The following is an 18,600-nucleotide window of genomic DNA, read 5'->3' on the forward strand; positions in this document are numbered from 1 at the left end:
TTTGCAGTCCCCCATATGTATTTTGTAAATGTGAGGTATTACTACTAGCTAAAAATAAAGAGGTATTACCTAGCAATGGAGAACATAAGAGGTCTCTGTTGGGATCCTTTCCTTGATTTTCTGATTGGGTCAATATACCTTCCTCCAAAGAGGCAAAGTCAGTCACTTCAGTCCCTTTCTCTCTCACATTAAACCCAGTCTGGGCTGTATTCAAGGTGTAGGATGAGTCCATTTCTTGAGGAAGACAATGCCAAGATTCTGTTCTCTAAAACAAGAATTTTAAAGGAAAATATGCTAAATCATTAACTGAGTTACCATACATATTAACATTTAGATTAAAATGTCCACTCACATTAGCATATAGTTTCCTATTTCACATTTTCATCAAAATTTTCAAAAATCAAAGCTGTTCTCTTTTTTTCACAATATTAATAAGATTTTTTACCTTTTCCCATTATTACACATCTTTTAATGTGTTGAACCACTGGTATTTCTGCTATTCTTTAATATTACTTCTTATCATTAAAACAATAAATTTGGTTCTTCATGATGAAATCCTACAATATGATAATAAAACTGAAAAAAAAATTTCCAAACCTAAAGCTACAAAATTCCCTACACGTGACCACTTTACTAACTCTTATTTGCTATACTAGTTTCTAGTGGACTTCTTGGTGCAAAACATCATGTGGTTTCATGAGTCATGAGTGGTACATTTGTCTCTTTCAAACTCTTATATTAGTGGCATGATTCAGAATAATGTCTCTCAAAATACCTATGGGAAGGATCAGTTCTTCCTACTTCCAACTCATTACAGAATGACATTTTATTAAAATACTAATAAAAATTAATAGGTAACAAGTAAATAAAAAATAAATTAATTTACAAACTAGTTAAAAAAAAACAACTAGCAAAATGAAACTGAAAAGGTATGTAAGCCCAAAATACAAAACACATGTCCAAGTGTCATTTTCTGGTACTAAAAAACATCAACTTGCTATAAAAGTTTCTAAACACTTCCTCTCAATTCTTTTTATTTCTTGACAGTAACAGGCAATTCATGGACTGGCACTAATACACACACCACACTAAGTAGCAACGCTGAACTAAAGTTGAATTAAAGATTAATGGTAACAAGTTTTATAGGCATTTTCTGTTTAAATCTGTCTAAAAGCCAAATTTAGTATTAGCTAATAATTAAGAATATTCTTCCTGTCATGCTATTAAAGTATTCCTTTATTTTCATTTTAAATTAATTTGATTAGAAATGGGAACGAAATTTGATCAAATAGCATTAGAGCATCATTTTTCCCCAATTACATCTGATAAAATACAGCAATAAATTTCTTCATAATATAACAACTTCACAGTAGTAGGCAGATGGTAGACGAGATCTTTAATTAGATTTGATAGCAGTCTTTAACATTTTCACTCATTAAGATTACTCAGTATTTTTAAATGCTTTTGTTCTCTAACCTTATTCTGTATATTTTTACACAAGGAAATTTTATTTTCCTTAAAAATATAAAAGACTTCATCAGTGAATTCATTAGATCCAGAAACCTTTTTGATAGTTGGTACTATTGTAACATGCTTGATTTCCTCTTAGTTCCAGTTCAACTCCATAAGCTTTGATAGGTTTGCATTAAGTCTATTTCATTAAGGTGTTTTTTTTTTCTTGACTGGATTTGCTAGGAATGTATACATTTTTTTCTATCTTCAGTGTAACAATTCTACTTTCTAACTTATTTCTGCTTTTCTCTTTACTGTGTTTCTTCTACTCACAGTTTTTCGTTAATTATACAAACAAAATTTTTTGTTAAACAATGATTTTAACCTATCTCTTTTAAAAAATGAGACAGTGACATTATATTGATGGCTATCAACAGGCTTAGATATATAATGTACTGATATTCATTATTTTCTTCCTCAACCAAATCAAATTTTTTTAATTCCCAAATGACCCACTTATAAAATACATATTATAATTTAGGAAGATTTCACAATTTCAACAAAACTTTAAAGGATTATTTCCATTAGTTAAAATTCTCTAACCAAACTTAAGAGTAAGCTTTAAAAAAAAAAATAAAGGATACACAACTATCCACTACCTAATATCAGCTATAAAAAAATAAATATGCAAAGAAAAATAATACTGGAGAATAATATTCTAAAATATTAACACTATCCATCTATGGCTTACTGGATAACAGACCTTTGACATTCCAAAATATACCAATCCCATCTATGTCAGATTAATTAGTCAAATCCATAACATCAAATTGCTATTGGAAACATGCTTTATACATTTTTCATACTTGAAAAATAAAAAGGAATGTAGGAATGTGAGAATGATTTTTTTTTCTTTTGAGAGCACTCAATTCAATAGAGGATAGTGGGCCAATGAGTAGGTTTGAAAGCAAGGGAACTGCAGTCATCTTGGGATTCTCACTACAACAAAATTTCAGGTCCCCAACTCATCTCTGCTTAGCCCCTCTGACCAGGGTTTCAGCCTTGTCCCATAGTTTATTCCTCACTACAGATGAAAGATGTATTCATTTGCTCTCCTGTCCATGCTCTGATCTCCACAGATCACTCTAGCTCCTAAACTGCAATAATTGTACAACCTTAAGAAGACAATTATCCTATCACATTTACACTTCCCTGGTAGCCCAGTTGGTAAAGATCTGCCCGCAATGCAACAGACCCAGGTTCAATCCCAAGGTCAGGATGCTCCCCTGGAGAAGCAAATGACAACCCACACCAGTATTCTTGCCTGGAAAAATTCCATGGACAGAAGAGCCTGGCGGGCTACAGTCCAAGGGGTTCCAAGGAGTTGGACATGACTGAGTAACACTTATTAAATGCATTTTCCTCTTTACCACTCTTAAGTGTTCGTCAGTTCAGTTCAGTCGATCAGTCGTGTCCAACTCTTTGCAACCCCATGGACTGCAGCACGCCAGGCTTCTCTGTCCATCACCAACTCCCGGAGCTTACTCAAACTCATGTCCATCTAGTCGGTGATGCCATCCAGCCATCTCATCCTCTGTCATCCCCTTCTCCTCCCACCTTCAATCTTTCCCAGCATCAGGGTCTTTTCCAATGAGTCAGTTCTTCGCATCAGGTGGCTGAAGTATTGGAGTTTCAGCTTCAGCATCAGTCCTTCCAATGAATATTCAGGACTGATCTCCTTTAGGATAGACTGGTTGGATCTCCCTGCAGTCCAAGGGACTGACTCTCAAGAGTCTTCGCCAGCGCCACAGTTCAAAAGCATCAATTCTTTGGTGTTCAGCCTTCTTTATAGTCTAACACTCACATCCCTTAATGACAAAAGGAAAAACCATAGCTTTGACTAGACGGACCTCTGTCAGCAAAGTTATGTCTCTGCTTTTTCTAATATGCTGTCTAGGTTTGTCACAGCTTTTCTTCCAAGGAGCAAGCACCTTTTAATTTCAAGGATGCAGTCACCATCTGCAGTGATTTTGATGCCCCAAAAAATAGTCTGCCACTGTTTCCATTGTTTCCCCAACTATTTGCCATAAAGTGATGGGACCGGATGCCATGATCTTAGTTTTCTGAATGTTGAGTTTTAAGCCAACTTTTCCCTCTCCTCTTTCACTTTCATCAAGAGAGTCTTTAGTTCTTCTTTGCTTTCTGTCATAAGGGTGATATCATCTGCATATCTGAGGTTACTGTTATTTCTCCTGGCAATCTTGATTCCAGCTTGTGCTTCCTCCAGCCCAGAATTTCACATGATGTATTCTGCATATAAGTTAAATAAGCACGGTGACAATTTACAGCCTTGATGTATTCCTTTCCCGATTTGGAAACAGTCTGTTATTCCATGTCCAGTTCTAACTGTTGCTTCTTGATCTGCATACAGATTTCTCAGGAGGCAGGTCAGGTGGTCTGGTATTTCCATCTCTTGAAGAATTTTCTACAGTTTGGTGTGATCCACACAGTCAAAGGCTTTGGCATAGTCAATAAAGCAGAAATAGATGTTTTTCTGGAACTCTCTTGCTTTTTTGATGATCCAACCAATATTGGCAAATTGATCTCTGGTTCCTCTGCCTTTTCTAAAACCAGCTTGAACATCTGGAAGTTCACAGTTCACGTATTGTTGCAGCCTGGCTTGGAGAATTTTGAGCATTACTTTACTAGCGTGTGAGGTAAGTGTAACTGTGCGGTAGTTTGAGCATTCTTTGGCATTGCCTTTCTTTGGGATTGGAATGAAAACTGACCTTTTCCAGTCCTGTGGCTTCTGCTGAGTTTTCCAAATTTGCTGGCATATTGAGTGCAGCACTTTCACAGCATCATCTTTAAGATCTGAAATAGCTCAACTGGAATTCCATCACCTCCACTAGCTTTGTTCATACTGATGCTTCCTATGGCCCACCTGACTTCACATTCCAGGATGTCTGGCTCTAGGTGAGTGTGAGTGATCACACCATCGTGATTATCTGGGTCATAAAGATCTTTTTGTACAGTTCTTCTGTGTATTCTTGCCACCTCTTCTTAATATCTTCTGCTTCTGTTAGGTCCATACCATTTCTGTCCTTTATTGAGTCCATCTTTACATGAAAAGTTCCCTTGGTATCCCTACTTTTCTTGAAGAGAGCTCTAGTCTTTCCCATTCTGTTGTTTTCCTCTATTTCTTTGCAGTGATCACTGAGGAAGGCTTTCTTATCTCTCCTTGCTATTCTCTGGAACTCTGCATTCAGATGGGAATATCTTTCCTTTTCTCCTTTGCCTTTCACTTTTCTTCTTTTCTCAGCTATTTGTAAGGTCCTCCTCAGACAACCATTTTGACTTTTGCACTTCTTTTTCTTGGGGATGGTCTTGATCACTGCCTCCTGGACAATGTCATGAACCTCTGTCCATCCATCCATAGTTCTTCAGGTGCTCTATCAGATCTAATCCCTTGAACCTACTTGTCACTTCCACTGTATAATTGTAAGGGATTTGATTTAGGTCATACCTGAATGGTCTAGTGGTTTTCCCTACTTTCTTCAATTTAAGTCTGAATTTTGCAATACTAATTTCATGATCTGAGCCATAGTCACCACTGAACAGCGACCCCACAAGAGACTGACCCGGACTTGTCCGTGAGGTCCAGGAGTCTCCAGCAGAGGCGTGGGTCTGCGGGGCTGCTGCAGGGTGGGGGGTACTGAGCGCAGCAGTGCGTGCACGCTCCTTCTGAAGGAGGTGCCATTATCTTCATTACCTCCACCGTAGTTTCACCTCAGGTCAAACAACAGGGAGGGAACGCAGCGCCCCCCATCAACAGAAAACTGGATTCAAGATTTACTGAGCAAGGCCCCACCCATCAGAACAAGACCCAGTTTCCCCCTTAGTCAGTCTCTCCCATCAGGAAGCTTCAATAAGCCTCTTATCCTTCTCCATCAGAGGGCAGACAGACTGAAAACCACAATCACAGAAAACTAACCAAACTGATCACATGGACCACAGCCTTGTCTAAGTCAATTAAACTACCCAAGACAGACAGGTCATGGTGGAGACTTCTGACAAAACGTGGTCCACTGGAGAAGGGACTGGCAAACCACTTCAGTATTCTTGCCTAAGAGAACCCCATGAACAGTATGAGTGTTCACAGTCATCTTTAAAAACACTGTTTCACAAACATTTCTGACTTTCTTACCCTTTCCCCCCCACCATCCTATCTGCCTGGCAAAAGGTGAGTTCTAGTTGAACCTCTCCTTGTCTTAATCCAAGCAATAGCACACTGCTGAAGAAAACACACACTCAGACTGGATTTCCTTTAGATTTTTTTAAAATTAATTTTTACTGGAGAATAGTTGATTTTTTTTATTTTAAAAATTATTTAAAAATAAATGAAAAAAAAGTTATGCTAGGAAAATAACCTTAAATATTGTACAAAAATATTTCTAAATAGAAAAAAATGAAAAACAATAGTTGCAGTTAATTGAATGCTAATTAATGTGTTGAAATATTAATATATTCAAGAGCCTATGTTGTCATTGATCTCATGGTTATGATAATTTGCCTCCCTAGTATCATTTATTTAAAATAAAATGGCATGTTAATCACTCTAAAAAAAAAAGAAAGTGGAAAAAAAAAATCTGGCTTCCCAGGTGGCAATAGTGGTAAAAAAAAAAAAAACGCCTGTCAATGCAGGAGACACAAAAGACGCAGGTTCAATCCCTGGGTTGGAAAGATCCCCTGGAGGAGGAAATGGCAGCCCACTGCAGTTTCATCGCCTGGGAAATCCCAAGGACAGAGGAGCCTGGCAGGCTGCGGTCCGTGGGGTCACAAGGAGTCAGACGTGGCTGGGCACAGCACAGGTGCACAGCTGACTTACAATCCTGTGTTAGTTTCTGCTCTACAACCAAGTGGATCAGCGATATGTACACATACATCTCCTCTTTTTTGGATTTGCTCCTAGTTAGGTCTCCACCCAGCACTGAGTCAAGTTCCCTGTGCTATACAGTAGGTTCTCATTAGTTGCTTACTTTATACTTAGCAACAACGGTGTATACATGTCAATCCCAATTTCCCAATTCATCTCACCACTCTCCCTTCTTCCTTGGTATTCATATGTTTGTTCTCTATTCTATGTCTGTGTCTCTATTTCTGCTCTGTGAATAAGATCATCTATACCGGTTTTTCTAGATTTCATATATATGCATTAACATACAACATTTGCTTTAGATTGATAACATTAAACCTCAAAGGCACTCAGCCCTGCCTGGAAATTCTACTATAATTTCCTGCCAAGCTGACTGGCCAAAATGATTACTTTACCCTTTCCTCAGAACTACTGAACTCTCCTTCCTCATTTTCAACTGATGACCTCATTTCCCACTTTAGTAAGCAAACAGCAGCAGATGGAGCTCCCTTATCTTCCTATCACAAGATCTACAGCCCCATTACCTAACCCAGATTTTCATTTTATGATTTAAACTGTCTCTCCCTCTACCTATCAAAGGCTTTCCCATCTCATTCCATTATTTCTAATAATTTCTTTCCTATACGTGATTTCCCACTTTCCTTCACACATTTTCCCTTCCTACTGAACGATTCCTCTATTCATGCAAACATACTCCAATAATTTCCCATCATAAAATAAAACTTTAAAAATTCTGTTGACCATTCTTTTCTTTCTGCTTATTTTGCTATGATCCTGAGTGTTATATCCTTTTAATTAATATAAAAAGGCCCTTGAACCTCTAAATATTTTTGATTATGTAAGAAGAGGGATGACAAACAATAAAATAAATACAAACAAATTTTGAAGAAGTAAAGGCTGGAGATACAAACATGCAATCTTTAAGTATACAGGTATATTTAAAGCCCTGGATCTACATGAGAATCAAAATATTCCAACATATCAAACAGAAGTCAAAAACTCAAATGTGTGTAGGTACATAAGTTGAGGGGACACAATTCAACAAATAACAATCTCCCTTCCATTTAATGGTCACAGATTATCGTGCTTTTTCTTATTAGGGTTTCTCATAACCCTTTTTGCTTGGTGACAGTAAATCTCCTTCCTCTATATCTTGCATTCAATGGATAGTAACTGCAATTCAGAGAAAACTGAAGGACCCAGAAGAAATCTGATACCTAAGTTATTACCTGATCAACTTTAAAAATTTATCATTATAAGACTGTATTTTTTCCCTCCTACAAACATATATGAGGTTTTTCCTATCTGTTCACAATTTTTCCATTTCCTCTAAGTTTATTACTATGTTCTAGATTAGTGGTTCCCAAAATCTGGTCCAAAGATCCCTAGGGGTCACTGACATCCTTTCAGGGAAGTTACATGGGCCTCCATTTTCTAACTATGTATCTATATATGGTTAGATTTTCTTCACATAATTTAAGCAAAACAATATATCCCAAAGGACTAAATGCAGAAAGCAAATGTGAAAGTTCAGTTATGAGAGTTAATTTTATGTGTCAACTTGGCTGGGTCACAGGGTGCCCAGATATTTGGTTAAACAATTTAGGCACTGTGAGAGGATGTCTGGATGAGATTAACATTTGATCTACAGACTTAGTGAAGCAGACTGCCCTTCCTGATGTGGGCAGGCCTCACCTAATCCATTAAAGGCCTGAATAGAACAAAAGGCTAGACAAAAGGTAATTCACTCTCTCTGTCTGATGGTCTTCAAGCTGGGACATCAGTCTTCTGCCTTTAGAATCAGACTTGGCACAGAACTTAAACCATCTGCTGGCCTGTCATCGAGCCTTTAGACTTGGGTTAGAACATATACCATCAGTCAGCTCCTAGGTCCAGACTGGAATTAAACTATCAGTGCTCCTGGGTCCCCACATTATAGATCTTGGGATTTCTCAGCCTCCATAATCACATGAGCCAATCTGCTGAGGGAAACACTGACTGAAACTGCCCGCCATGACCAGGCAAGAGGCCAGCCACTTGCATGAGTTATCTTAACAATAGGAGGTCCCAGTAAGTAATGCGGAAGTAACAAGCTACCACCATCAGGAAGAATTTGGGAAAGGTCAAAAGGAGAGAGGAGACACCAGCCCAAACATCCTACCAACCTTCCAGGATCCTTCTCTTGGCTGAGCTATGCACACACCACCAGGAAGGACCCTGAGACAGAATGATCAACCCAGAAACTAAACCCCATCACTATAAAACCAGAGACTGCAAGCCTCATGGCAGAGTAGTTCTCTTGGGTTCCCTTACCCTCCTGCTCACCAGCTGGGTGATTTTCCCCAACAAAATCTCTTGCTTTGTCTGCATGTGTGTCTCCTTGGATAATTAATATCCAAGTATTTAGACAAGAGCCCACTTCTGGGCCATAGAAGGGGTCCCCAATCCTGCAACAAATTTCCTTATAAAACACACACAGATACACTTATTTACACACACACACACACACACACACACACACACACACACACACTGTATATATGTGGGCTTTCCTGGTGGCTCAGATGGTAAAGAATCCGACTGCAATGCAGGAGGCCTCGGGTTGATCCCTGGGTCAGGAAGATCCCCTGGAGAAGAAAACGGCTACCCACTGCAATACTCTTGCCTAAAGAATCCCATGGAAAAGGAGCCGGCGGGCTACAGTCTGTGGGGCTGCAGAGAGCTGCATACAACTAGGCAACTGACACTGCTGTAAACACACACATATTATCTCCTCTTGGTTCTGTTTTCCTGGAGAACCCTGTCTAATACCACAACTGTCTTCTAGTAAGGCTAACATTGAGATGTGCAAAAATGTAAAACAATGCAATCCTTTCAACCAATTTTTTTTGCCTTGGAAAATGGTAATTTTTCATTTTAAAACATATTTTATGTTAATATATAATGGATTTGTTATTTTTTAATAAATACTCTTAGAATGATTTAATTTTAATAAGTTAATATTGATACAGACAACCCTTATAAGCAAAAACTCTTTAAAACACTTTTGAAAAATGTAAAGGAATCCTGAGACCAAAAAAAAAGTAAACTGCTGTTTTATATAATTAAGGCTGCCAAAGATCTACTAGAAAAGTGGAATATTAAATTAATTCGCCTCTTTCCACTCTTCATAGCTAAATCAGAATTTCTCATGCTGCTTATCAAAAGAAAGACAGTTTTCCAGTTACACAAGACATACCTGATCATCCCCAGAACCCCACAGAGCTATATTTTCCAAAGAGGCCACGTTAGTATCAGAAATCTGTGTTCCACTATCGTTTTGATATAATGGCTGTTGCCACAGATGACAGGTCAATGGAACAACCTGAAAATCAAAGGCGGATTTAAACAGAGTAATAACACAATCCCTAACAAATTTAACATTTAAACTATGTTTGTCAGTTTATAAAGCACTTTCACAAATATAACATTTAGACTTCATAATCACTGTCCAACTTATTATCTTCACTTAAAATTAAGGAAACAGAGGACTTCCCTGGTGGTCCAGTAGTTAAGAATCTGCCTGCCAATGCAGGAGACATATGAGTTTGATCCTTGGTCCAAGGAGATCACACATACCAGAGGGCAACTAAGCCCATGTACCACTATTACTAAGCCCAAGCTCTAGAGTCACTGTGTCACAACTACTGAAGCTGGCACGCCCTAGAGCCATGCTCTACAACAAGAGAAGCCACCACAAAGAGAAGCCTGCGCAACCCAACTAGACAGTAGCCGTCACTCACCACAACTAGAGAAAGCCTACGCACAGCAATAAAAACTCAGTGCAGCCAAAATTAATTAGTTATTTTTTAATTAATTAATTTAAAAAAATAAGGAAATAGTGATTTTGGTTACATAGTATGGACTTTGGTTACAAGCATGGACTTGACATATTCCAACAAATCACACCAGTTCTTTACCCTCCTATGCTTGTACCTGGAGAAGGTAATGGCAACCCACTCTAGTATTCTTGCCTGGAAAATCTCATGGACAGGGGAGCCTGGTGGGCTACAGTCCATGGGGTCGCAAAGAGTCAGACACTACTGAAGTGACTTTGCACACATACTTCTAGAAGTAAAAGAAGTATAAACAAGCAAGTTACCTATTTCACAATCTTACTATTTGAGGCATCTAAGAAATTAACCCTAATAACAGGAACTAAAATCATCCAAGAGCATGGAAAATGGGGACAAAGTTGGGATCATTTTGCATAATCAGAGGTTGAAGCAGGGCTCTCCTATTTGTGAAAGAAGGCAATAAAAACTGAAGCAACGCACATGGAAAAGATCAGAGGCAATCAAACAAAAATGACTTCAGTCACGTCAAGTCACCTACTGGTTCAGGATGGGTTACTGAGATTTTCCCCAACATTCTTGGAGAGTAAGAACCCAAAGCTTTCAATGTAAAACCTCATTTTAAAGGAGATGCAAGGGGCAAGGTGGAGACAACCACAAAAACACCGGGTAGAGAAGAATGTACCAAAAGACAAAACAAAGTAACACTCTTGCTAAAAATGAAATTACAAACTATACTCTCAAAGGTATTTCAAAAGACTTCAAAATGAGAATACCTCAGACTCTTAAAAGAGACTTTTTAAAAAGAGACATAATGTCCATAAAAAAAGAAGAGATTGATAAAAATAAAACAGGCAACCATGAGTCAAGAAAAGATACATGCTCACAAAACCACAAATGTCAAAGAACCTCTGAAGGAAACTCAAGATCATAAGGTAATTTTTTCCCCCAGAATTAAAACAGTTACTACACTAACAAAACATTTTTACAGAACACATACAACAATGTGCTTTTGAGGCAAAAGGCAAGCCTAACTCAAAAATCTATTCAATAACTAAAGAGATTTCTATGGTATAGACTCTTTCAAGAGGTTTTTCTCAAAAGGTAGAATGTCATGGGGCACACCCACCTTCCTTCAATAGCATTTTCTGAGGAATAAAGAACAAAAAGCAAAGAAAGGCATTTTGCAAATTCATTTTGGCAATTTGCAATCCCTAAATAAATAAAAATAGAGCCAATGTTTTAGCACAGTTAGTATTCCTTGAGCTCTCCAGGAAACAAGAATGCCAAAATGAATGTTCATAATGGCTATTCACTGTAACTAAATAATGCTGGGTGTACAGCACAGGGTCTTGCCTTTGAAAATAGCTGATGCACATTAGCTTACAAAAAGAGAGTTCAATTCCCTAGGATATTTGTAGAACACTAATGATACAATATTATGAAACCAACACTTTGACAACTAACCCAGTGTGTGAGAAAAAAGAACACACTCTCACTTTTATTAGCTAAAAAAACCTTAAAAGTTAAAATTAAATGTTAAAAGTTCTTATTGTTGTTCATCCGACTCTTTGTGACCCCATGGACTGCAGCAAGCCAGGCTTCCCTATCCTTCACTATCTCCCAGAGTTTGTTCAAACTCATGTCCACTGAGTCCATGATGACAGCCAACCACCTCATCCTCTGTCGTCCCCTTCTCCTGCCCTCAATCTTTCCCAGCATCAGGGTCTTTCCAGTGAGCCAGCTTACTGGAAAAGTTCTTATTGAAAAATACATTTCTTAGAAAAATGGTAACGATAACCCTATATGCGAGACAGCAAAAGAGACACAGATGTATAGAACAGTCTTTTGGACTCTGGGGAGAGGGAGAGGGTGGGATGATTTGGGAGAATGGCACTTAAACATGTATATTATCATATGCAAAACAAATCACCAATCCAGGTTCGATGCAAGATGCATGGTGCTCAGGGCTGGTGCACTGGGATAACCCTGAGGGATGGGATGGGGAAGGAGGTGGGAGGGGGGTTCAGGATGGGGAACACATGTACACCCGTGGTGGATTCATGTCAATGTATGGCAAAACCACTACAATATTGTAAAGTAATTAGCCTCCAATTAAAATAAATAAATTTATATTAAATAAAAAAAAATACATTTCCCAAAACTTATTTTTATTACCTACCCGACGGTTTATAGACTTCATTAAGTAAATTAATTTCTAATACATTCCCGTGTATTTGATCAGTTTTCCCACAGTTGCCTCAGATATTGGTATAACCCGAATACTTGAAAGAGAATTCTTAAGATGAATGCTTTAAAATCTCACCTGCTGATGACTAAGCAGATGTCATCAGCAACTCTGATCTGAGGTTAAATGCCTTCTGGTATAAACAAACAGTTTCAGAGTCCTTCCCCGATTAGTTTTTAATATTAAAAGTTTGTGGTCTTTAGTGGTCTTCCAACCACATGCTACCTATCAAAGAAACATTTTGGATCTAAGGATGCATATCAATTAAAAGGACAAAAAAGATATTTCATGCAACAGTAACCAAAAATAACACAGGAGCAGCTGTATTAATTTCAGACAAAATGGACTTTTAAGTCAAAAACTGTTACAAGAGACAAGTAAGTATATCATATAATGATAAAAGGGTCAATTCACCAAGAAGATATAAAAAGTGTAAGTATTTCTGCATTAAACCTCAGAGCTCCTAAATTAATGACGCAGATGTTTAAAGAACTGAAGGGAGAAATACACAACAGCATAATGAATAATGTTTTTTCAGTAATGCATAGAACAACCAGTCAGAAGAATAAGAAAATACAGAAATTGAACAACACTATAGACCAATCAAACCTAACAGATATATATAGAATACTCTATCCATAAACAGCAGAATACATTTTCTCAATTACACATGAAACATTCTTTAGGACAGAACACATGTCTAGCCATAAAACTAGTTTGAATAAATTCAAGAAGACCGAAATAATAAACAGTACCTTTTCCAATCACACTGTAATGAAACTAGAAATAAATAGCCTAAGAAAAAACTGGAAATTTTACAATACGTGGAAATTAAACACTACACTCTTAAACACAAGAAGTCATAAAGGAAATCAGAAAATACCTTGACACAAATGAAAATGCAAAATACCAAAAAAATTTATGGATGCAGTTGAAGAAGTACTAAGAAGGAAGTTTAAGCTACAAATGGCATGCCTTAAAAAAAGGCAAGATCTCAAGTAACAATCTAACTTGTACCTCAAGGAACTAAAAGAAAAACTAAAAGCTAAGGCTGGCAGAAAGAAGGAAATAACAAAAATTGGAGCACAGATAAATGAAATGGTCAACAAGGGGAAAAAAATGAAACTAAAAGTGATTTTTTCAGAAAACTGACAAAATTGACAACCCCTTAGCTAGACTAAGAAAAAAAAAAATAGACTCAAATAATAAAATCAGAAATGCAAGAGGGAATATTACAACCAATGCCACAAAATAAGGATCATAAGAGAACATTATGAATAACTGAACACCAACAAATTAATCCCTAGAAAGATACAACCTACAAAGACTGAACAATGAAAAAATAGAGAATCTGAAATGTATAACTAGCAAGGAGATTGAATCAGTAATCAAAAACTTGCCAACACAGAAAAGCCAAGGACCAAATGGCTTCAATCACCCTCAAAAATGTTAGCACACAGAATTCACAACACATTAAAGGAAGTATACACCATGATCACGTGGGGATTAACCATGGAGTGCAAGGACGATTCAACTCATAAAAATCAATCAAAACTTCACACTGACAGAATGAAGGACAAAACCACTGACCATCTTTACTGATACAGAAAAAGCACCTGAATACTCAATACTCTTGCATGATAAAAGCACTCAACAAATTAGGAACAGAAGGAAACTAATCAATATAATGGGGCTTCCCAGGTGGCTTAGGGTAGGTAAAGAATCTGCCTGCAATGCTGGAGACACAGGTTCAATCCCAGAATTGGGAAGATCCCCTGGAAGAGGGCATGAAATCCACTGCAGTATTCTCGCCTGGAGACCCCAATGGATAGAGGAGCCTGGTGGGCTACAGTCCACAGGGTTGCAAACAGTCAAACCTGACTCAGGCCCCTTATGAGGACCCACAACCAACTTATATCATACTCAATGGTATAAAACTGAAAGTTTTTCCTCTAAGACCAGGGACAAGGCAAGAATGCCTACTCTTGCCATTTCTAATGAACACAGTATTGGGAGTATCAGCCAGAGCAAAGAGATCCCAAGAATAAATTCTCACATATATATGGTCGAATAATTTTCAATAAAAGTATCAAGTTCATTCAATGGAAAAAGGACAGTCTTTTCAACAGATTCTACTGGAAAAACTGGCTGTTCACATTCAAAAGAATGAAGTTACATGCTCACCTAACATCATATAAAAAAGTCAACTCTGAACGGCTCAAAGACTCAAAGACCTAAAACTATAAAACTCTTAGAAGAAAACTCAGAGCAAAAGTTGCACAGTAGTAGGTTTGGCAATGATTTCTTGGATATGATACCAAAGGCACAAGCAACAAATGGAACAACAAATTGGACTTCATGAAAACTGTAAAATTCTGTATATCAGAAGACACCACCTACAGAGTAAAAAGGCAAACCACAAAATGGGGGAAAATATTTGCAAATCACCTATCTGATATGGGATTAATAGCCATAATATATAAAGAACTCTTAAAACTCAAAACAGAGCAGGCAATGGCAACCCACTCCAGTACTCCTGGCTGGAAAATCCCATGGACAGAGGAGCCTGGTAGGCTGCAGTCCATGGGGTCGCTAAGAGTCGGACATGACTGAGCGACTTCACTTTCACTTTTCACTTTCATGCATTGGAGAAGGAAATGGCAACCCACTCCAGTGTTCTTGCCTGGAGAATCCCAGGGATGGGGGAGCCTGGTGGGCTGCCGTCTATGGGGTTGCACAAAGTCGGACACAACTGAAGCAACTTAGCAGCAGCAGCAGCAAAACTCAAAAACAAAACGAAAAACCACCCAATTAACCTATTATCAAATAGGGAAAGAACTTGCAGAGCCATTTCTCCAAACATATACAGATAGCCACTAAGTACAGGGAAAGATGTTCAACATCACTAATCAAATCAAAACAGTAAGACATCACCTCATACTCATCAGGACAGTGAAACTGAAAGTCACTCAGTCATGTCCGACTCTTTGTGACCCCATGGACTGTATCCATGGAATTCTCCAGGTCAGAATACTGGAGTGGGTAGCCTTTCCCTTCTCCAGGGGCTCTTCCCAACCTAGGGATTGAAGCCAGGTCTCCCACACTGCAGGCAGATTCTTTCCTAGCTGAGTCACAAGGGAAGCCCAAGAGTACTGGAGAGGGTAGCCCATCCCTTCTCCAGTGGATCTTCCCAACCCAGGAATCGAACCAGGGTCTCCTGCATTGCAGGCAGATTCTTTACCAACTGAGCTATGAGGGAAGCCCACTCATCAGGATGGCCACTATCAAAAAAAAAAAGAGAGAGAAAAAGTAACAAACGTTGGCAAAGATGTGGAGAAACTAGGACCCTTGTGTAGTGTTGGTTAAACTATAAAATGGTACAACTACTATGGAAAACAGTAGGGAGGCTCCTCAGAAAACTAAAAACAGAACTACCACCATGTCCTAGCAATCCCACTTCTGTGTATATATCCAAAAGAACTGAAGGCAAGGTCTCGAGATATTTGCAAACCTATGTCACAGCAGCACTACTCACAACAGCCAACAGGCAGAAGCAATCCAAGTGTCTTATCAACTGATAAGGGATAAACAAAATGTTGTACATACATACAATGGAATGTTATTCAGACTTAAAAGGAAGGTAATCTGGTCACTACTACAACATGGATGAATCTTGAGGATGAAAGTGAAAATAAGACAGTCACAAAGGACAGATACTGTATGGTTCCACTTAAAAGAGGTATCTAGAGTAATCAAATTCATAGAAACACAAACCAGAAACATGGTTGCTAGGAACTGAGATCAGGGGAAATGGGGAGTTGTTTATGGTGCAGAGTTTCAGTTTTGCAAAATGAAAAGCGTTCTGGACACCAGTTGTACAACAGGGTTAATGTTTTTAACAATATCAAACTATACACTTTAAAATGGTTAAGATGGTTAAGATACTATGTGTATTTTATCACAAATAAAATTCTTTAAAAATTTTTTCAATCCCCAGATAAACCCAAACAGAAAATTTCTTTATTTCTTTTACAAGAAATACTAAGGGAAGTGCTTCAGGATGATACTCAGAGTAACTGAAATTTACAGAAAATAACAGAATTAATTAAAGCAATTACACAGGTAACTGCAAAAGACAGTATAACTGCATACTTCTCCTTTTTTCCCTCTGATGACCTAAAAAGCCTTCACTGGCCGGATGCACAGCCTGGAAGGCCAGGCGGAAAGGGGAAAGGCAGGCTGTCACTGCCACCATCAACGCGGGCACCCTAGTTTGCCACTGAAAGGAAAACGGCAGATCTGGAGGAGCAGTGGTCTTATGAGAAGGTATGCATAGCAGCAAAATTCATCATTCGTGCCCCTCCTGGAGAATTTAACGAGGTGTTTAATGATGTTCTGTTATTGCTTAACAATGATACTCTTCTGAGGGAAGGGGCAACCCATGCATACCAGTTTACCTCAGTAAAAACTGAAGGTTATGAAGATCAGGTATTGAAAACAGAACATGGTAACTTGGGAAACAGAAAGTTTTTGGAACCAAAAAATTTGATCACTTAAAAGAGGACACAACCGATCCAACACCACATGAAGCAGAAAATGCAACTGAACCACAGCAAACCTCAGTAATAACTGCTCTCTGGGCTTATATAAAAAAACGTTATCTGAATGGTGCCAGTACTGTATATGGTTAAAAACAAAAAAACAGATGGACAGCAAACAGTTATTGCATGCACAGAAAGCCATTAATTTCAAGCAAAAGCCTTTTGGAATGGTCATTGGAGGTCAGAGTGGATGTTTACAATCATTCCTTCAACTACTCAGCTGGCTGGCATCTTGAATTCAGGTTCATTATCATGAAAATAGTAAGGTTCAGCTATGAGTCATAAAGATATACAAGATTCCCTAACAGTGTCTAATGAGGTACAAACAGCAAATGAATTTATATAAAGATTGTAGAGGCTAAAAAAAATGAATATCAAACTGTTATCAGTGAAAATTATCAGACAATGTCAGACACAATTTTCAAAGCCTTACCTCAACAGTTCCCAATTACTCACACTAAGATTGATTGGAACAAGATCCTTAACTACAGGATTGGCAAAGAAATGCAGAATGCATTAAAATAAACACTGCATGACCAGATCGTTTTAGTGTCTTTGTGTTTTAAAGAATACTCATTGCAAAAATATTCAAAACTGTCAAGCTCACCTAGTCAGATGGGTAGTTGCTATTTAAAATCACTGTAATTAATTAGTCTGATTAAAGCACAAAGTTTAGTAATCAACCACTATTTTCTATTTCTTTTGATCAAAGACTAAAAATCAGTTTAGTTTAAATGTCTTTTACTTTCTGTTATGCCTTTCTTTCTTATAATGAAGAGATGATTTCTCTAATGTCAAACGTTTTTGAAGTGTTCCAAAATTTTTTTACTTACCGTAACCCTAAAATTGGTGTCTTTGGTTTATAAAGTGGATAACTTTTGATATTTGCCCAGTTTGTTTTAATGAAGTCAGTAATGGACACTACAGTTTAAGGAGGCTGATGTACTTAGCCATATACACTAAAGACATTGTCTACACTTTCCCCCTCATCTCTTTCTCTTATGTAAGATTGAGATTAGAGGGAAAACATTTTCTTTATCAATTGTGTTTAAATCTTTCAAGAAGGTTATTTAGCTAGCTTAGTATTTAAACTTTTTTGAAACAAGGCCAAAGTCTAATGCTGTCTTGAGATTCCGAATTAAATGAAAATACTTATTTCAGAAATGCATTTAATGCTTTTTTCCCCTCGTGACAGTTATGCAAATTAGCTCTGGAATACAAGCTATGTCTCCAATTTATATTTATCATAAAGCCACAACTGTATTATAACAAGGCAAAATGTAACATATATAATCCTGAACTCATGACCATGACTCAGTTTATTTTTCTCTTGTACTGAGAAGTACTAAAATTCAGTGTCTTCCCTGGTGAGCCAATGATTGGGAATTCGCCTTGCAAGGCAGTGGACACAGGTTCAATCCCTGGTCTGGGAACTAGGATCCCACATGCCACAGAGCAACCAAGCCCGCGCGCCACACTACCCAGCCTGTACGCCACAACTAGAGTCTGTGTTGCAACAAAAGATCCCGC

At 37.9% G+C, this 18,600-nt stretch overlaps 1 protein-coding gene and 1 pseudogene across 4 annotated transcripts in view; one reads left to right on the top strand and one right to left on the bottom strand.

The window, feature by feature from the left end:
* Nucleotides 1-18,600, bottom strand: part of ALMS1 (ALMS1 centrosome and basal body associated protein) — a 202,481-nt gene that overhangs the window by 154,247 nt on the left and 29,634 nt on the right. For 3 of the 4 annotated variants that reach the window (XM_043468173.1, XM_043468171.1, XM_043468170.1), the window contains exons 2-3: nt 9,627-9,752; nt 70-265 (exon numbers count right to left, since the gene is read on the bottom strand). In XM_043468173.1, the coding sequence (XP_043324108.1) occupies nt 70-265; nt 9,627-9,752 (322 nt within the window). The remainder of the gene's footprint in view (nt 1-69; nt 266-9,626; nt 9,753-18,600) is intronic. The other variant, XM_043468172.1, reaches the window with a different exon arrangement.
* LOC122441292 lies at nt 11,082-17,595 on the top strand (annotated as a pseudogene).

Source organism: Cervus canadensis, chromosome 5, assembly GCF_019320065.1.
Source record: "Cervus canadensis isolate Bull #8, Minnesota chromosome 5, ASM1932006v1, whole genome shotgun sequence".
Taxonomy (NCBI): Eukaryota; Metazoa; Chordata; class Mammalia; order Artiodactyla; family Cervidae; genus Cervus; species Cervus canadensis.